General features: G+C 48.3%; 1 protein-coding gene across 1 annotated transcript in view; it reads right to left on the bottom strand.

Annotated features, from left to right (window-relative positions):
* Positions 1 to 21907, bottom strand: part of LOC115554432 (integrin, alpha 8) — a 66301-nt gene that overhangs the window by 26152 nt on the left and 18242 nt on the right. The window contains 7 exon segments of the mRNA XM_030371183.1: positions 11660 to 11857; positions 14967 to 15172; positions 15380 to 15432; positions 15680 to 15736; positions 17072 to 17115; positions 19582 to 19626; positions 19750 to 19875. Coding sequence (XP_030227043.1) covers positions 11660 to 11857; positions 14967 to 15172; positions 15380 to 15432; positions 15680 to 15736; positions 17072 to 17115; positions 19582 to 19626; positions 19750 to 19875 — 729 coding nt within the window.

Below are 21907 nucleotides of genomic sequence, written 5' to 3'. Positions count from 1 at the left end.
ATACATTAGCTGTCTTTTAGTCTTTGTTTTCTCTGGGAAACCGGGGGGAGTGCACCTTTAGGGTTAAGTGTGTGTGAGCGCGCTTGTGTGTGCACAAGGCTCACCTAGTGGTAAATCAAATAACGGTCTCCCTTCCTTTCCAAGTCAATCCCATTTCCTTACACAAAGGGAGGTGAACCTGCCACTGTTGATTTGAGATTCCTTTGTGTGTGTGTGTGTGTGTGTGTGTGTGTGTGTGTGTGTGTGTGTGTGTGTGTGTGTGTGTGTGTGTGTGTGTGTGGTGTGTGTGTGTGTGTGTGTGTGTGTGTGTGTGTGTGTGTGTGTGTGTGTGTGTGTGTGTGTATGTGTGTGTGTGCAGAACACACATAGAAAAAGCACACACACTGCATGCTAATTGGAGGGCTTCGTGTTATAGGTACTGTAGGGAGTTAGCTTGGAAACCGATCTCTTCTGGTTTGTGCTGTGTCTGTCCTGGGTTGTGAAAACATGACCTACAACCTACAGCCTGTCAGCCCAGGCTGACAGGCTGCTTCTCCTTCCAACCAGGAGACTGTGCTAAATGGGGGAACACCACCAGTCACTTTTGATTTTGCATGAATGGTTTAAAGTTGATTTGGACCAAAAGCGTCTGCTAAATGTGAATGATGATGGCTAAAGGTTGAACCAGTTGGACACACGTCTGAGCTCTGTCTTTTCTTTTGTGAGCCACTAAACGCTACGGAGCAGTCTGCTGGGAATTTTTTTCTAAGGAGATGGCTTATTTCCTTTAAAACGTTGTTTGTCCATCAAATGGATGAATCCTTTCGATCGTTCCTCTGTGCAAATCGAAGAACCTCAGAACGAGATGAACGATCCACTAGCAGATACTAATCGTACGTACCAGATTGCACAAAAGATTTGTAAAAAAATAAAAATCGTTCATGAATCGCACATCCTTCATTATAGTCACCGTTTCGGTGGCCCTCACATTGGTGTGGTCCCACAGTTTGTGACGTCCATGCGGAACTTGTGCATCTTGCAGCGACATGCAAAGAACTGCCTTATGGCCTCAGTGCGACAGAGTCGAAAGTGTGGCCATTTGCATATAAAATAAATGTTATGGTTTCAAGATGAATCACAGGCCTTAACAGGCAAACAGTGAGTATTTGGAAGGAGTTTTATGTTTTACTTTGAGACTAACTAAAAAAATCTAAAGTAGACCATAAAAAGAATTCAAACCTACTTACCTGTCTAATGAGGCTCCAAAATGACCTTCCAAATAGCCTCTTAAACCCATCCCTACCCCACTACTTTAGCAAGATTGTAGCTGGTCAATGTTAAATGTCAACAGCCTCTAACCTTCGACCCAAGCAGTGACCCTAGTCTCCACCCTCACTCCGTCTAACCACTGCACTGTCCGTCAACTGATGGTGGAAGGCTGACGGATGGGGGAGTAGTCTTTGCAGAGGCATACGTCAGTCAAGCCAGAGCATACGCGATCTGATTGGATTGTCAACTTTTCGCTGCCAGAAAAGTTGACAATTTTTCTACTTTCTTGACGGAGCCAACGGATCCAACGGAATGGATGGATCCACAATGCACTGCGTCTCCACCCCATTCAAAGTCAATGGGATCCTTCCGTTGACGGATGCAGTGGGCAATCAGGGCTTGTTCACATTACCTCCGTCCGTCGACGGATCTCATTGACTTTGCATGGGGCGCTCGCGAACTGCATTGTGGGTCCGTCCGTCCATTTGGTTCCGTGGCCTGCGTCAAAAAGTTGAGAAAAGTTCACCTTTCAGGCAGCGCCGGATCCGATGGACAATCAGATCGCGGGTATGCAAATACACTCCACGCGTTTCCAGGATCCATTTTGCAATAACAAGCAGGAAGAAGCAGGAAAAATCTGGCCTTTATATATTTTTTAAAGAAATGTAAAATCATAGGATTGTTTTTTAGCCACCTGTTGTTTGTGTCATCTTTTGTATTTCCACATATCACCATTGTAGCGGGAAGCGATTTGATTGGCTGCAGTGTCCGTCTACAGAGACTAGTCCCCTATACGTCAGACACGCCCTCTGTCATCCGTCGACGGCTGCATGTAGTGTGAACAAGGTGTCACAGCCCTTGCACACTGCATCCGTCCGTTGACGGATCGCATTGACTTTGAAATGGGCGGAGCCGCAATGCATTGTGGATCCATCCGTTCTGTTGGATCCGTCGGCTCCGTCAAAAGTTGACATTTTTTTTCAGGCAGCAACGGATCCTTCATCCAATCAGAAAGTGGTTTCAAATTTATAGGGATGCACCTGTGTATCAGACGAACATCGGTAACGACCGATATTCGCGTTCTCGACTGCTATCGGCCTATCGGAAAATAAGATGACATTCACCAATGGCAGTGGCCGATGTTTAATGCTTCCTCCTCTTGAAATGTCACTGGACCATGTCTTACAAACTGCATATCGCTGATCTTTCTCAGAGACAGTGAAATACTCCCACACAACCGACAATTTCTTTCAATTTTATTTGTAGACAAACCACACAATGCACTTTTAGTTTTTTCGGTCGCATCACTACGCAAGCATCCTCGGTTGCTAGGCGTCCTCGTTTGCTAGGGGACGCATCCTTCGAAGGACGCGGTCTATGAAGGTGTGGCCTTCGTAGACCGTGAAGGCCGGACCGAAGGCCGAGCTAACGTTTTTTAATGAGACGGTCTGCCCTACGGAGCATTTCAAGTTTGCGTAACAAGCCGTTAACACCCTTTACCTTGCGTGATGACGCGCCACTTCTGTCACCTAGCAACCCTGACAGCTGCGGTTCAAACCGGACAGCGGAGGAGAAATGGAGAAGTTTTATATAACCCACTAAGAGATGTCCACTTTTCTTATTTTTATTTTATTTTATTTATAATTTCCTTTTTTTTATAATCTTAACTTCTATGCTTGTAATTTCTATTTGTACGGAGCACCTGGAATGAAACAATTTCCCCCCGGGGATCAATTAAGTTTTCTGATTCTGATTCAGATTCGGTTACATAATACTTATATAAAATATAACGTTAATTAGTTTAACTTTATACGTCTCGTGTTAATGAAATTGAACTTTGACAATAAAGTTACAAATTTAAAATAGTCTAGTACTAATAACTAATATAGTTTAAAACTTTCTTTTAATAGTTTTGTCATTGAATATGTAATTTACTGCAACTGCCGCTTCCGCTCTCTCTGACGCTATTTCTGAAAAAAATTCCAACGTGCAATGAATCTTGGGATACGTTGGGCCGTGAAAGATACATCCGGTGTATCCTTCAAATCCTGGAAAAGAAGGCTGCATTTGTAGCCTAGAAATCTAGACGCCCCTAGCGGCTGCAAATTTAATTGGCAGCCAGGGATGTCTTGCCTTCTGCGTCGTTTTTCGCTGCTAGAAACAGAAAATTGGACAGGCCAATCAGATCGTGAGGGGCGGTATCGAGCCGATTGACGACAGAGCTGCGACGGTTCCGTGTTAAAGGTAAACAATAATGGCTGCTGCTGCTGGCGAACAGCTGTCTTTCGACTCGGCTTTGGCCGCGACTCTTCAAGACTTGAAGTTATCATTTTCTTTGAGAAATGAACAAAGAACTGCACTGAAGTCTTTCCTGGAAAAGAAAGATGTACTCTGAGTTTTGCCGACAGGATACGGTAAAAGTTTCGTAGTTGGTCCCCATTCTCTCAATCCACCATTCGCAACACTTCCCCATGGAAATTTCCGTCGCTCTGACTACGTCACCTTCTTCGTTGCCTTGATTGGTTGTAGCGCTATCCTATTGCGTGCAGAGGGAACTTGAAAGACAATTGTTTATCCCGCCCACACTGCCACCGTACGAGACCAGACCCAATATCTTTCCGATATGGGTCTGGCTTGCCAGGCTACTGCATTTGTCGAGAAGGGTCCATCTGCAGGCTTGGGCGTTTCCGTCATGACACAAGAACGCCCTTTAGGCGTTCCTGGTAGCGTTTCATCTACCAATCACGAGGTGTTTCGAAAGGCATACTGGGTTTCGCAAGGCATACTGCGAAGCACAGTCGCAAGGCATACTATGCTTTCCTTCCTTAATGGCAATTTTACCTCTGTCATTAGATTTAGCAATCATGGAGCCCCCACTTGGCTAACGTTAGTTCTATGCTACCCGTACTTACTACTAGATCTTATTTTGAAACTTCTGTTTGAGAAAATCGAACTAGCGAATGTTCCGGATGTTGACAGCCGTGCGAAGAAGAAGGTGTTGACGGTGAAAGTTAGGTCGGTTTAGTTTCCGTTGTCCGGTTATTACGGGTCATTGACCGGAAAAAAACGAGGAAGACCGAAATTTCTTAATGTCCCCGTCAGAACGACCAATGGAAATAATTCCTTGCGCAGTGTGAATTGTGCTTAAATATGCTACAGTGGTCATTTGTTGAGCCAATTCATGTTAAACAATGAGGTTTTTGATTGACCTGACCCGGCCCGCCGATATTTCCCACCAATTTACTTGAGCCGGGTTGGGCCGGGCCTTTGATCGAGCGTTTGTGTAATTTTTGTTTTTGTTATCATTGCTTTATTGGCCCAATCTGAGGAGAAATCTATGCCATAAACAAAAATATTATAGGCCTTTATTACACAGGTCTTCTCAATGCCGTGGAACGCTCCGTTCACTCGCATGGGTAGTAGTCCGCCCGATAACTTGTCAACACCAGCGTCTTCGGTTGCTAAGCGACGTCAACGTCTTTGGCGGGCTATTTCACTGCTGATCAACACTACGAATGCTGGTAATGAATAAATTGTAAAAAGACAAACCATGTGAAGTTATTTTCCAAATAAGATTTGAAAAGCTTTGGAAGTTCATTTATAACACTATTTACATGGTTTTTGAGTAGTACACTTTGACATTTTAATCCAGTTCAGTGAGAAAGACGACGAAGAATAAGAAGGGGGCGTTCCAGTCTGCGTAAACGGGAACCCCCACCACACGAGAACGCCCATTTGTTTTTGCAGTGGGATGATATTGCATTTGTCGGCCGCATTTGAAGGAGCCTTCGAAATGGGACAGCCTTGACGCGTCGCAGTGACGCAATCGCCCTTCGAATGCACCCTTCGAAGGATGCGTCCCCTGAGTTGAGACACAGCCTTCTCATCTGATCAACTCTACGAATGCTGGTAACAATTGGCCATAGTTTCCATTATGCTAAAGACCTGTCTAGTTCTCCGTCATACAGGCTGTGTTCAGTAAAATAAATAGTGATCTGTTTTCGGCGCATGTAGGCCTATCTGCCTAAGCCCACATTGAAATAATTTTGATGTTGAATGTTGGCGCAGTTGTTGAAATAAACAGAATGATTTCATACAAATCATAAAAGCCTCTCCCTGTGTCATTCTGTGTGCGTGTATACGAGGTGCGTGTCTGCGTGCGTGCGTGAGGGGGAATAAAACATCAGTATCGGCCAAATTGTTTTTTTAAACATCGTATCGGCCCAGAATTTCACAATCGGTGCATCCCTACAAATGTAGCACTGTTACACTACTCGGCCTCTGACAGATGAAAATCACCTTTGTGGAACGACCCGGGAAAGCACGTAATGTAAAGACTAATCCCCCATCCGTCAGCCACGCCTTCCGTCATCTGTTGACGGACGGTGCAGTTTGCAAGCTGCGTCAGGCTATGACCCTCACCTTAAAGCCCTGACACACCAAACCAATATCTCACAACTAGCCGCGGTGAAGACCGTGTCTTGGCCACAAAGTTGCACTTGAACACGCCGCAGAGACTACAGCCGACGGCCAACCAGCACTGCGTTCTGCGCCTTGTGAGAGGGACAACCTCTCCCTGCGATGGGTGGTGCTGGTCTGTACTGTACTGTACTGTAAGACTCAGAGAGAATAAATATAGAGGCCATACCACAAGATGCAAACCACTCATCAGCAGTAAGAATCTGAAGGCCAGATTGGAATTTGCAATGAATATTACAGAGATGAGCCAAAAAGCTCCTTATGGACTGATGAGACCAAGATTAATCAGTCCCTCCAGGATGAGATTGTTGCGGCCTAAAATGCCTGATGTTGTGTGAGCTTTTCCAAAAAGTTGCGATGAAAGTTCTGGTGGTTTTAATGTTTTAGTTGCGATTACAGTGCGAGAGGAAGTGAAAGTTGCGATCAAAGTTGCGATTTTCCTCAACTCATCTCATCTTCATCCGCTTATCCGGGGTCGGGTCGCGGGGGAAGCAGCTCAAGCAGGGACCCCAGACTTCCCTTTCCCGGGCCACATTGACCAGCTCTGACGGGGGGATCCCGAGGCGTTCCCAGGCCAGTGTTGAGATATAATCTCTCCACCTAGTCCTGGGTCTTCCCCGAGGTCTCCTCCCCACTGGACGTGCCTGAAACACCTCCCAAGGGAGGCGCCCAGTGGGCATCCTTACCAGATGCCCGAACCACCTCAGCTGACTCCTTTCTAAGTAAAGGAGCAGCGGCTCTAATCCGAGTTCCACACGGATGGCTGAGCTTCTCACCCTAACCCTAAGGCAGACGCCAGCCACCCTTCTGAGAAAACTCATCTCGGCCGCTTGTACCCGCGATCTCGTCCTTTCGGTCATCACCCAACCCTCATGACCATAGGTGAGGACAGGAACGAAGATCGACCGGTAGGTTGAGAGCTTTGCCTTGCGGCTCAGCTCTCTTTTCGTAACAACGGTGCGGTAAAGCAAACGCAATACCGCCCCCGCTGCTCCGATTCTCCGGCCAATCTCATGCTCCATCGTACCCTCACTTGCGAACCAGAGCCTTTAGCATTTCTGGCTGGATCTCATCAATCCCTGGGGCTTTGCCACTGCGGAGATGTTTGACTACCTAAGTGACCTGCACTAGGGAAATTGACGACGAAACACCACCAACCTCGAGCTCTGCCTCCAACATAGAGGGCGTGTTATTCGGATTCAGGAGTTCCTCAAAGTGTTCCTTCCAACGTCGACGACCTCCTCAGTTGAGGTCAACAGAGTCCCATCCTTACTGTACACAGCTTGGATGGTTCCCTGTTTCCCCCTCCTGAGGTGGCGGATAGTCTTCCAGAAACACTTTGGTGCCGACCGAAAGTCCTTCTCCATGGCCTCTCCGAACTTCTCCCACACCCGCTGCTTAGCCTCCGACACGGCAGCAGCTGCAGCCCTTCGAGCCTGTCGGTACCCTGCAACCGAGTCAGGAGTCCTCCAGGATATCATATCCCGGAAGGCCTCCTTCTTCAATCGGACGGCTTCCCTCACCACCAGTGTCCACCACGGTGTCCGAGGGTTACCGCCCCTTGAGGAGCCTAAGACCCTGAGGCCAGAGCTAGCCGGTGCAGCTTCAGCAATGGAGGCTTTGAACACCGCCCAATCCGGCTCAATGCCCCCAACCTCCACAGGAATGCCAGAAAAACGGAGGTGTGAGTTGAAGATACCTAGGACGGGGGCCTCTTCCAGACGTTCCCAATTCACCCACACTACTCGTTTGGGCTTACCAGGTCTATCCGGAAATTTCCCCCATTCCCTGATCCAACTCACCACTGGTCGGTTGACAGTTCCGCCCCTCTCTTAACCCGAGTGTCCAAAACATGCGGCCTCAGATCAGATGACACGATCACGAAATCCATCATCGATCTTCGGCCTAGGGTACTCTGGTACCAGGTACACTTATGAGCACCCTTATGTTCGAATAGGTGTTCGTTATGGTTAATCCATGACTAGCACAGTCCAATAACAAAGTCCAATAACAAACGACCGCTCGGGTTTAGATCAGGGAGGCCGTTCCTCCCCACCACGCCTCTCCAGGTGTCTCCATCGTTGCCCACGTGGGCGTTGAAGTCTCCCAGCAGAACTACGGAGTCCCTACTGGAGCCCCATACAGGACGCCATTCAGGGTCTCCAAGAAGGCCGAGTACTCTGAACTGCTGTTTGGTGCATACGCACAAACAACAGTCAGAGTTTTCCCCCCTACAACCCTTAGGCGTAGGGAGGCGACCCTCTCGTCTACCGGGGTAAACTCCAACACCGCGGCGCTCAGCCGGGGATTTATGAGTATCCCCACACCCGCCCGGCGCCTCACGCCCTCTGCAACTCCGGAGAAGAATAGAGTCCAACCCCTATCCAGGACCACAGTACCAGAGCTGAGACTGTGCGTGGAGGTAAGCCCCACCAGATCTAACTGATAGCGCTCCACCTCCCTCACAAGCTCCGGTTCCTTTCCCCACAGCGAGGTGAAGTTCCACGTCCCCAGAGCCAACTTCTGCCGCCCGGGTCTGGTCCGTCGAGACCCCTGACCTTCGCTGCCACCCATGTGGCTGCGCACCCGACCCCAACGGGTCTTCCCACAGGTGGTGGGCCCATGGGATGAAGAGAGGGGGGGTGCCACGTAGTTTGTTCGGGCTGTGCCCGACCAGGCTCCGTGGCAGACCCTAAAAACCCTAAAATGCCTGATGTTGCGTGAGCTTTTCCAAAAAGTTGCGATGAAAGTTCCGGTGTTTTTAATGTTTTAGTTGCGATTACAGTGCGAGAGGAAGTGAAAGTTGCGATAAAAGTTGCGATTTTCCTGATGTAATTTGTTAGATATTAAGTTATTACTGAAAACAAACCACACAATGTACGGCGGAAGGTAGTTTGTCGACGTCAGTTCAAGACGACGCCACTGATTGGTCAAATTTGCGGGAAAGTTACGGTGTGGGTTAAAATTGCGACACCGCCCTCCATTCGCGGTGATTGGTTGATGTTGCGTTGAAGTTGCAAATCGCAACATCACGAAAACCTGGAGGGTCTGATTAATCTCTACCAAAATGATGGGAAGGCCAAAGTATGGCGAAAGAAAGGAACTGCTCTTGAGCCGAAGCATACAAGCTCATCTGTGAAGCATCGAGGAGGTAAAGTCATGGCTTGGGCGTGCATGGCTGCTTCTGGAACAGGCTCATTAATATTTCTTGACAAAGTAACTGATGATGGTAGAAGCAGCATGAATTCCTAAGTATACAGAAACATTTTGCCTGCCAATTTACGTAGAAAAATTGGCAGACAAAGTCCCTGAAGTACATGAACTGCGACATGCCGCCGGTTGCTGCGAGGCAACACCGCCGCGAAGCACCATCGCCCGGCAGTGGGCAGCCGGCAGCACACGGTTCAGTCTACTTCAGATTGATGTGAATGTGGAAGAACCAGAGGCGTCGGAGAACCCGACGAAGTCGTTTGTGATTCATAATATCGTCTGGAGGCGCACACAGCTTTTGGCCGTGATAATATGTATTATATGATTTAGATATGTATCATATGATATTATTTAGATATAGAGCTCCAGGACTGTAACGCAAGTGTTGTACACTTCCTTGTGAGTTGGATAACCGTTCTGCTTTTGGTGTTATGGCGCATAACATGTCGGACTCTCGATCGTCTCTGGTATTTCTACAACGAGACTCGTAGTGGGAGTTATCTCAGCCATGGTTGAGAATGAATTGTGGGAAAGGAACTTTGGCTTTGACTCCCTCAAGAACATGAACCACGACATGGAGGAGAAAGGGATTGTTGGCCGCGAATGTCTCCCGCTTGAGCCCCGCTTCCCGCTGCCGAGGGACCGCTGCCGAGGGACCACTGCCTCGGCGCTGCAGGAGGCGGAGGTGCCTAAGCGCTGCCTGGCAACAATCCCTTTCTCCTCCATGTCGCGGTTCAGTCTATTTCAGATTGATGTGGACGTTGAAGAACCAGGAACGTCGGAGAACCCAACGCGGTCGTTTGAGATTCATAATATCGGCTCACACAGCTTTTGGCCGTGAAAATGATATAGATATCTATGTATATGATATTATTTAGATATAGAGCTCCAGGACTCTCGTATGTTCTAGAATATTTACAGAACACGGCTAAAGGCTGTGTGCGCCTCGCCATTGCGACACATCCACTGTAAACAGAGCGCATGGTACCGTGGCTGCCAGCAGCTCAGGGCCACACCCCCACCCTCCTCCTTGATCCGCCTCGCTCCTCCTCATTTGCATTATAGCTACAGACACCAAAACAGCGCATTTGGGGGAAGCTCAATGTGCGACTGGCTCGAAATCTGCACCAAGGCTGAATTTCGGGAACGTCTTCGAATACTGGGTTAGTGGTCCACTAATACCTATATTAAAGCATCCATAAAATAGCATGTCATGGCACCTTTAATACATCTAAATGTAAATACCAGCAAATAAAAGCTGAAATTCCGGATTCTTGTCTCATACTCATCTTGTGATCTTAAAACCAAATGTCTTTAGTGAACAACAAAAACAAAGAAATTGGCCATGCCGTTCCAATACTTTTGGAGGGGACTGTACTTGTGTTATACTTCCTATAAAAAAATGGCACCACGGTTAAAAGTACTTCTAATAGAGCATATGTGACGATGATGAATGATCAGATGGAGTGAGTGCCCTCTTGACGGAATCTAGCTGCTTTGCTCACTTACATCTCTCTTCTGGTCGTTGATTGGCTCTAGCTGAACCGCCCTCTATTTTACTGTGTGCAGTAATAATAATGTTTAACATTGATAGGGGCCTGCAGCAGTTGGCCCGGGCCCCCCACAGGTCCCCGGATCCAGACTCCTCCTCACATGACGTTGATCAAACAACCCTCTGGTCGTTTTGAAGCACCTGGCTTTATTGCTCTGCTAACGACACACCATTTGCACGAGTGTCCCACTTCCGCCCGCCAGCCCATAAACGACACACAAAACATGCACGTCCGACGCACGTTTGCGTGTGTGTGCTTGTGTGTGTAAGTGTGTGTGTGTTGTCTGAAAGCTGTGCCACCCATGAGCTTCTGTATTGCTTCCTCCTCTGAGAGGCCTGGGTTTCAACCCAATCTGTAATCCTCAATACAGTTTGAGTGTTTTTGTGTGTGTGTGTGTGTGTGTGTGTGTGTGTGTTGTGTGTTTGTGGTTGTGTACATAGGCTTGAATATGCATGTGTGTGTATTTCCCAAGATATCCTGTTTGTGGAATGATGAAATCTGTTATTATGGCAAATTGAGGGAAAGGAGAAGCAGGAAAGGAAAGATGAAACAAAATGTGGAGAAAGAAATCCCCAATTTCAGGCTCCCCTCGCTGCTCCGAGCCAGCGGAGATACACTGGGCCCACAGCACGCCGACATTTGGGAGAAAATAGGCCTGCTTTCTTTTATAAGATAACTATTTTATATTATGTATAGATTATAGAATAAATTATTGTGTGTGTAAACAGCAACATACCCTCCTGTTTAACAGTGTAAGAGTTATTTTAACACACACTAACTCATTTTACTCATGTACTATGTACTCAAGTACTTATAGTACTCAAGCACTATAGCCCACTTCAATACTATTTTCAATGCTCCATTTGCTCCATCCTCCTTCCCCATGTACAGTAGGTCACTATGGAGTGGGACTGTCATCAGCATCCCCCCCCCCCCCCCCCCCCCCAGACACAAACACACACTGTTCAACACTGTCAAAATCGAGGATGATGGTATGGTGTTAGGCGGTCTAAGGTGCGAAGAAAATGTAAAATGGCCTCTAGGGGATAGTCGTGGGAGTGAAGAAACACATGAATGAACGTCAGAGAGAGAATGGTTATTTTCTGAACACACAACAGTTAGAGAGTGTTGGAAGACAAGGAGGAACCACACTGTAGATGTGTTCCTACCAGGGTAGTGGTTGTTGTCCAGGTCATGGCCCCCTCTCAGGGTGAACCCGTACCCGGGCAGACCCCCGGCCGCGGGCGCCGCCGCTCGCAGCTCCTGGCTCAGGGCCAGGCCCCGGGCAGCCACGTCTCTGCGGCCGTTGAAGATCAGGACACGGCCACCGCGGTCGTCCCCGCCGAACGGACAACCCACCGCCACGTCTGAGGGCACACACACACCTCGTGGTTTACACATCAGTCAGGGGTAAGGGCCCCTCTTAGGGAGAGGGAGGGAGAGAAGGAGGGAGCGAGTGGGAGAGAGGGAGGGAGGGCAAACAGAGGGAGAGAGAGAAAGTAGGAGAGAGGGAGAGAGGAGAGATAGAGTGGGAGAGAGGGAGGGAGGGGAAACAGGATGATAGAGTGGGAGAGAGGGAGAGAGAGATTGAAAGATTGGGAGAGGGAGAGAGAGGGAGGAGGGGAAACAGAGGATGGAGAGAGTGGGAGAGAGGGAGAGATGGAGAGAGTGGGAGAGGGAGAGAGAGGGGGGAGGGGAAACAGGTAGATATGGAGATAGCGAGAGGGAGAGGCAGCGAAGAAAGGAGGAACAGAGATGGAGAGGGATGGAGAGAGAGAGAGAGAGAGAGGGAGGGGTTTAGGGAAAAAGATGAAAGAAGAGTTGTTAAAAGGGCTGGGCCTTCTACTTTTCTCTATGGGACTCTTCGTCTGGTCATATCTCTCGTTAACTTTTTGTTTAGATTGTGTCATTCCTTGCCTTTCACTCAGGTTTTCCCCTCTCACTCTTTTTCCGTTCTTTTTTTCCTCTCTCCCTCCATTTCTGCTAAAGTCATTGACCTGGTTTGCAGGGCTGTGTGTGGACTGCTTAATTTCCCCCCATGACAGGAAGTGGCATGAAGGGTCAAAGGTAAGAGGTCAGACCTACAGCCAAGACGTCTCGGAGGGGAACACCGTCACACAAGCACACGTATGTCTTTTGAAGAATATAAGTGGAAATTTTAGTTAGCGAGCGGACCATGTGATGAACTCGAGTCAGCGCTGGAAATGTCCGCACACCTCTAGACATCCTGTTTGTCCTCCAGACCCTCTCGCTCTTGACTGCAGCCCAAACAACTGGCTGCACATAAAACTGATTATGGGTTGGAGAGGATAAATGCAACCATGTGTGAATGCAAGTGAACTGTATATATACCAGGGTTGTGTGTGTGTGTGTGTGTTTGTGTGTTTTTGTGTTTGGATGTGAATTCAAGCCTGTGCGGTTGTAAGTGTGTTCATGCTTGTGAGATGGTAGGTGTGTTTGGAATCATATATTTAACGTTTATGTGCTTGCGTGTTTGTACGTGTATGTATACAAAGAAGAATCACAATGAATGAAATGCTGTGTCTTCCGAATGTCTCAGCTGAAGGGCTTTACTTAACACAACATGCGATCAAGCGGCTCCAGAGACACTTGATGTGCCCGGGGAACACCCACTGGGAATTCTAATGGACGCCACTCCCAGATACAATGCAGAAACTGACACCCAGCACATCCTGCTGACACAAATGCCGCAACTTTGTGACGGCATAAAATCTGACCAAACCACATGGATGACATGGACTTAAGTTCTCAGGCCCAACTCTTCTATCTCTGGGAAATAACTGTCATTGAACATGACTATCACTGAGCTGTTGGAAACGCTTTTCTCAAGAGGGTGGATATGAGGAGAAAAAATTGTCTCTTATTATATCTTACTTAACATTTGAGGCAACTGTTACCCTTGCTCATAGTCCTTATGTAGCTTATAAACATGCATAACAGATGCAGTGCTCTTCATCCGTAGCACCTCTACATGTTATTTAACCCCTCCCCCCACTGTCTCTGTCTGTGATTGATAGACCAGGTCTGACAGAGATCTAGTATTGATACACTTAATACTATTGATTCAGTGGTTAAGTGTCCTCAACTCCCTAAGGCGTTTGTGAGCCAGCGCTGGCCAGATGTGCACACATACTGTGTGTGCGTGTGTGTGTGTGTGTGCGTGCGTGTCTCTGTCTGTGTGTGTGTGTGTGTGTGTGTGTGTGTGTCTGTGTGTCTGTTTGTGAGTGTGTGTGTTTGTGTGTGTGTGTGTGTGTGTGTGTGTGTGTGTATGTGTGTGTATATGTGTGTCAGTGTGTGCCTGTGTTAACCTCTCTTCGTTAAAATCAATGCAAAGCTTAAATGAACAGGGAGAAGAGGAATGAACTCTGGGCTACAGGACAGAAACATCCAGATGATTATATCACGGGACACATCTGGACGGTTAAAAATAACTCACACCCACATCGTAATCACCACACACATAAAGGAACTTCCTGGTAGTTCATGATGACTCAATGTGCTTTAGGCTCTGTACCTTTGATAGGATGTCCTCAGACCAAAGGAAACACAGACAGTCTGTCCTGTCACAAACACCAGCCCACAGAGGGGAGAGGAGATGCCACCACAGGCAATATGTGCACAGACACACACAGAGGATGGATGAGGAAGATAGAGACGTCAACACTCACACATGTCCTGCTTATCGCTCATATCTCATTAGAACTAACACATCCATCCTCCCACTCTGCTCTCCATCGGGCTGCACACACTCTGCTCAACATGAGGACTCTGACTCCGCTGTCGTCCTTTAGCATTGACTTTGTTCACCTGCCCCCCTTCCTGAGTCCTGTCTTTCTGGGTAAATTTCTTCCTTTCCTCTGTTCACATTTTGATTGTTTGTTGGTTATTCATTTTAACCGCTTTATTTATTTCTTTTCATACATTCATTCTTTCTTTCTTTTGTTATTATTATTTATTTTTCTATCTCCCCAATGTCTCTGTCTCTCTCTATCTCTCGCCCTGTCTTTGTCTTTTTTGACCTGTCTCTCTCTCTCGCCCATGTCTCTGTCTCTCTCTATCTCTCGCCCTGTCTCTGTCTCTCTCGCCCTGTCTCTCTCTCTCGCCCATGTCTCTCTCTCTCGCTCGCCCTGTCTCTGTCTCTCGCCCTGTCTCTGTCTCTCTCTCGCCCTGTCTCTCTCTCTGCCCCATGTCTCTGTCTCTCTCTCTATCTCTCGCCCTGTCTCTGTCTCTCTCGCCCTGTCTCTATCTCTCGCCCTGTCTCTGTCTCTCTCTCGCCCTGTCTCTCTCTCTGCCCCACGTCTCTGTCTCTCTTTCTCTCTCTCTCTCTCGCCATGTCTCTGTCTCTCACTCGCCCTGTCTCTCTCTCTGCCCCATGTCTCTGTCTCTCTCTCTCTCTCTCTCGCCATGTCTCTCTCTCCCCCATGTCTCTGCCTCTCTCTCTCCCTCTCTCCTCACCATTGAACCCGTCCTGGTTGATGTCTCCCAGCGTTGCGATGGCGGTGCCGAAGCGTCCGAAGGTGTAGGTCCCTGTGATGGGGATGGGCTGGGAGAAGGTGAGTGGGGCCAGCTGGAGGTACAGGTACACGCGGCCCACCTCCCGGGGCTTGCTCTCCATCTCTCTCTCCATGTAGAGCGGCGCGCCAACCAGCACGTCGTCCATCCTGAAGACACGCACACTTAAGCTCCCTTTGTGTGTGTGTGTGTGTGTATGAGTGTATGAATAGTACATATGTGTTTCAGTGTTTACAGTGGACAGACACACAGACAGGCAGACAGTCAGTCAGTCAGACAGACAGAAAGACAGACATACAAGCAGACAGAGAGACAGACAGACAAACAGACAGGCAGCAGGCAGTCAGACTCCTCACCCGTCCCCGTTCAGGTCGGCTACAGCCACAGAGTAGCCAAAGTAGGAGGCCATCTATGGAGCAGAGCAGATATTAACACCACATCACTTCAATATCCCAAAGTTATTGGACCAAAAAACAAAAGGGGGTCTCAATCCAAATATCATCATGACCACATTTTATCACCCACTTGCGAAGTCAATGGTCCCTACCCTGTAGACGGAAACCAGCGGCCGTGTGCTAGCGTATTTTATATCTGATAAGTTCATCTCCAAGGTCCCTGACCTATGTGGTCTTAACGAGACACAGCGAGGTGTTTACCTGCTCTCCGCTGAAGTTCTGGATGAAGGTCAAATTGGTTGAGTTGATCATTGCCACCTGAAACAAACAAGTGGTGTCATTTGGAGAGCACTGGCAGCCCCTCTCACACACACACACACACACACACACACACACACACACACACACACACACACACACACACACACACACACACACACACACACACACACACACACACACACACACACACACACACACGGCACAGCGTGACAAACAGACATGTGAAAAATGTGAAAACGCATGAAAAAGCCAGGGTTTGGCAAGGCGGGTTATTCTTCCCTTTAGCCCCAGCTCCCCTCCCCCCGCCCGGCCCAGTCCCTGCCATGTCCCTCTCCATCATTACTATTACCCCCTCATCATCCCCCACAGCCCCACGGCCCCCGGACCATCCCCTACACCCCTCCTAGCCCTGCTCACTGGGAGAGATGGGGGCTAAGAATTCCTTCATAAGACCTAAAATAACAACCACATGGAGACTGCCAGGGGCATGCTGCGTGCGTGCACACATATACAAAGAAACATTCTCTCTCTCTTTTTCTCTTTCTCTCTCTCTCACACACACTCAGACCCACACACAGTCCAAGGTTCTTAATGTGAATAACTACATTTGAACATGCAACCATGCACACAAGATACAACACAAAACCCACTCACTGTCCCAAACACAGTGGGGTTCTCAGGCCCATACGGACACACAAACTCAATCAGATAACACAGATGTAACGTAGGATTTAAAAACGCACATAGCCATTTCAAACATGCACATCCCTGGTGAAGGGACAGGTCAACTACATCAGACAAGACAAGACAAACACACACAGGTCAACAGCGACACAAATTCAGGTGACCTCACCGCGCCTACTGTCTGGCTGAGCAGACAACCTGAGGGAGACCACAGGGGAGAGGGATCTGATCCAGGCTGAAAGACGCATGGCCATAGAACCTCAAGCAGCTTACCCTGCTAACACAACCTCCCCATGACTATGAAACACGCACGCACGCACACACACACACACACACACACACACACACACACACACACACACACACACACACACACACACACACACACACACACACACACACACACACACACACACACACACAGAGGCCCTCAAATGCCTCCAAGTACAGGAAAGACAATGAAGACATCAGCCTCCATCGTCATCGGCTGCTGCTCTCGGTTGTGTAAGTTTGGGGTCAAGGGTCGTGTGTGCAGAGGGGTGAGCAGGGTGAGGAGGGGTCACCCCTCTCCACATGCAGCGGAAACCATGTGTCATTAGGGAGTGCTGACCCAGCCGGGCCGGGGGACACGTTCCCATAGGAGCACTCTAACACACTCCCTGTGTGGGTCTGTGTGTATGTACTTACATAGCCAAAGTTCTGAGCCCCTCTGGGAACCCCGGCAATCAGCTCTGTTAAAGAAAGCACAAAAAAATAACAATACAAGTTCATATTGTTATGACTCAGAGAGGGAAGGAGAAAGATAGAGCAGTAGAGAGAGATATAGGGTGATAGAGAGAGAACAAGATAGAGAAGTAGAGAGAGAGAGAGAGAGAGAGAGAGAGAGAGAGAGAGAGAGAGAGAGAGAGAGAGAGAGAGAGAGAGAGAGAGAGAGAGGGAGACAAGTAGAGAGAGAGAGAGAGAGAGAGAGAGAGAGAGCGAGAGCGAGAGCGAGAGCGAGAGAGAGAGAGAGAGAGAGAGAGAGAGAGAGAGAGAGAGAGAGAGAGAGAGAGAGAGAGAAAGAGAGATAGAGAGAGACAGAGCAGTAGACACAGAGATATTTAGAGCAATGTGAGAGCGTGAAAATATAGAGCAAAATAGAGAGCTACAAACCAGTAGAGATACATATTAGTAGAGAGAGAGAGAGAGAGCAGTTGAGATACAGAGCAGTATAGAGAGCTATAAAGCAGTAGAGAATGAAAGGCAGTGAGAAGTGTAGTGACTGAGGCCACCCTGGCAGAACAGAAGGGAACATATTCAATGAGATTCTGACATGGGGAAGGTAATGTTGGTCTATGGTAATGTGGGTCTATGTGTGTGAGTGTGTGGAGTTGTGGTGCTTTGTGTTCTGCTAGTGTGTGTGTATATAAATCTGTCATTTTCAGTTTCCAAGCTAACCAATTAAAACCTTTCATTAGTTTGTGTGTGTGTGTGTGTGTGTGTGTGTGTGTGTGTGTGTGTGTGTGTGTGTGTGTGTGTGTGTGTGTGTGTGTGTGTGTGTGTGTGTGTGTGTGTGTGTGTGTGTGTGTGTGTGTGAGTGTGTGTGTGTGTGTGTGTGTGTGTGTGTGTGTCTATACTCTTTGTGTGCGTACTGATTGATGGAACGCTGGAGGTGTGGACATGTGGGGTGATATGTAGGATCCACACAGACCCCCCCATCCTTTCAGCATTTCCCAAAGCTCTGATGGTCCACTGGATCCATAAAGCACCATTTTCCTACTCTCTCTCTACTTCAAACTCACCCAGTTACAAGCAGTCTTCCTTCTCAAGAGGCTATGGGAAACATGACCACAAGCAAGTCCACACCACAACACTCAATACCAACAGCAGCATGTGCAACCTCACAGTCCACCCCCCCCCTCTCTCTCTCTCACTCTATATCTCTGCACTGAGGCTGTCTAACACCCTGATCTGGCATCATAAGGCTGGGATCCAGAGGCTTGGACATAAAGGCAGAACTGTGGCTCCCAAGCCAGGATGGGAGGGTGAAGAGACAGGGTTATCTCTGATTGGCCATGTTGGAGGACATTTATGGTGTGAGTCTCACGAAAAACGTGCTTTATATTACTCTACAAGTAGGCTGTATTGAAGCAGGGGGGTATATAATGATGGTATTTTAACATGTTAATGTATAAAGATGATGATGATCACTATATTTGTCCTCATCAAGGATGCTTGATTTTAATGTATTTTCTTTGTTGTCTTGTGAATTATTTTGACCAATGCCAGCTCAGTTTGTGGCTACTGACTATACGCTTCACTGCTGTTTCAGCAGGAACAACAAATTGTGCACACATTAAAGATCAAATGTGTAATAATCTGTGGCCTTGTATATGTGCAGACCCTGAGGTATGACAGAGGGCCTGGTTGACTAAGCCTTCAGAGAGGGCGGGGCACAGAGTGGCTGGATCTCTGATCTCCCTAATCAGTGGCGATGGAGGAGAGGAAATGCCTTTATCAGTAGTTCCTGAAGACCAGTCCCCTCTGAGACAGCTGTGATTACTGGAGCTGGTGAGCCAGGCCCAGACCCTGACCATGTCACATAAACACACACACACACACACACACACACACACACACACACACACACACACACACACACACACACACACACACACACACACACACACACACACACACACACACACACACACACACACTGCCGTCTCACTGCCTATCGAACATCCAAACCCATGTTACGTGACCAACTTACTATTTAAATTCAGGCCTTTAGTCAAGGTTTTTTTTCAAAACAACATACAGTCGTTGTGGTTCAGATTGGTTCTCATTTAAAAAGGCCTGCATTTAGACTGCAGACATTGGAGTTCAAACCCACAACCTTTCGGGTAGGAGTCAAACTCCCATAACCACGTTCCTGCAACGTCCAGTGGGCCTAGCGCACTCAGATCACAGGTGATCTAGGGAGCTTCTTGTGTGGTTATGTGACCGTTTGATATCTATTGAGATGAGGCCTCTCCCGGGCCTGCGGAAACCCAAAGTGCTGCACCCCTGGTTCTTATCCATTCCTCTGATCACACATGGAAGTAGTGAATGGAGGTTGGTGGGGGTGCATGTTGTGTGCCGAGGTGGGTGGTGTTTGTGAGGCAGTAGGGGTGTTGGTGATGAGTGGCTGTGATTTATTCTGCTGTTTCCCTCACCTTGCTCCGAGTCCCCTGTGAACTCTCCCACGGCCACAGAGTAACCTAAAGAGCATTGACATGTTACATTATTATTAACCACATACATAGACTGTATTTATAATGCGCTTTTGTATGAATATAGAAGTATATTAGTATAGAACAGGGCTGTGGCTAGTGTGTGTGTACCAAGGTAGCTGTCGTCGTGTGTGTCTGCAGCAGCACTGGTGTGTTTCTCTCCTGGAACTCGTCTCAGCACCGCCTTCAGCGAGTAACCATTCAGTATCTCAGCAATCCCTGCTGTCATCACCTGACCTGCGCACACATTCACGCCCACACGCACACACACGCCCACACACACAAACACATATACACACACACACACACACACACACACACACACACACACACACACACACACACACACACACACACACACACACACACACACACACACACACACACACACAGGCACGCAAACGGACGCACACAGGAAAGAGGTAACAAGGTTAATCTGGCAAACAGCCTAAAGCACAACATCACCAAGGATAGCAGGAAAAAACACACTGAATGCCCCTGAAGGCTGGACTTTTCAATACCCTGTTTGGGGTGTGTATGGAATATGTGTCTGCATGCACGCACATTCGCACACAAACACCACTTCCCATTCCTTTCCTCTATGGTTTAAGAAAAGGTCAAACAAACAGAGGACTTTTTCTACGACGGCCCTCAGCCAGTCATCAATCCTCCAAAATGTGTGGACGTGTGTGTGGACTGACAGGCGGAGAAGTCTGCCCTCGTAACCCACTGGTCTTCCTACTCCCCCACTCTTAGCCTCTCTCTCCTTCTTTACCCATCTCTCTCCTTCTTTACCCCTCACTCTCCTTCTTTGCCCCTCACTCTCCCCTCTCTCTCCTTCTTTACCCCTCACTCTCCCCTCTCTCTCCTTCTTTACCCCTCACTCTCCCCTCTCTCTCTCCTTCTTTACCCCTCACTCTCCCCTCTCTCTCTCTCCTTCTTTACCCCTCACTCTCCCCTCTCCCTCCTTCTTTACCCCTCTATCTCCCCTCTCTCTCCTTCTTTACCCCTCACTCTCCCCTCTCCCTCCTTCTTTACCCCTCACTCTCCCCTCTCTCTTCCCCTCCCTCTCTTCCCCTTTCTCTCTCTCTCCTTCTTTACCCCTCTCTTTCCTCTCTCTCTCCTTCTATACCCCTCTTTCTCTCTCATTCTTTACCCCTCACTCTCCCCTCTCTCTCCTTCTTTACCCCTCACTCTCCCCTCTCTCTCTCCTTCTTTACCCCTCACTCTCCCCTCTCTCTCTCCTTCTTTACTCCTTACTCTCCCCTCTCTCTCCTTCTTTACCCATCTCTCTCCTTCTTTACCCCTCACTCTCCTTCTTTGCCCCTCACTCTCCCCTCTCTCTCCTTCTTTACCCCTCACTCTCCCCTCTCTCTCTCCTTCTTTACCCCTCACTCTCCCCTCTCTCTCCTTCTTTACCCCTCACTCTCCCCTCTCCCTCCTTCTTTGCCCCTCTATCTCCCCTCTCTCTCATTCTTTACCCCTCACTCTCTTTCCTTCTTTAGAGCACTCACTGCGCTTTCTCGTTTCTCTTTCTCCCCTCTCTATCCCCTCTCTCTTCCCCTCCCTCTCTTCCCCTTCCTCTCTCTCTCCTTCTTTACCCCTCTCTTTCCTCTCTCTCTCCTTCTATACCCCTCTTTCTCTCTCATTCTTTACCCCTCACTCTCCCCTCTCTCTCATTCTTTACTCCTCTTTTTCCTCTCTCTCTCATTCTTTACCCCTAACTCTCTTTCCTTCTTTACAGCTCTCACGGCACTCTCTACTGTCTTTCCCCCCTCTTGCACTCTCTCGTTTCTCTTTCTCCCCTCTCTATCCCCTCCCTCTCTTCCCCTCCCTCTCACTCTCTTGTTCTTTCCCACTCTACATTTCTCCCCCTCTCTTCTCCCCACTTGCTGACTCTCATGCCGTCTCTCATGCAGCCTCAATCTGGTGTTTGTTTTAAAGGAACAAATCTTCATATCCGTCTCATTTTAAATGTCCTATGCAATTTATGAGACATCATGCTAAGAACCGTAACAAATGGGCCCCTGTAGTGAACCAGCTGTATTAGATGCTGCATTACGTTTACATTGATGTATTTATTGATATATCTGTGGAGGCTCTCGCCATAATGAGCGAGTCCAAAGGCTGAGCATAACAGCTGAATATTAAGAGTCCTTAAAGTCTAGGCTGAGTGCTTTATTAACATTTGGAGGAAAAAGCAGGCTGGCAGACAGTGTCCAGAGAGACACAGAGACAGAGAGAGAGAGACACACACACACACACACAC

This window comes from Gadus morhua, chromosome 11, assembly GCF_902167405.1.
Source record: "Gadus morhua chromosome 11, gadMor3.0, whole genome shotgun sequence".
NCBI lineage: Eukaryota > Metazoa > Chordata > Actinopteri > Gadiformes > Gadidae > Gadus > Gadus morhua.
Note: the sequence above shows the minus strand (reverse complement) of the source record. Positions and strands in the feature narration are given on the sequence as shown.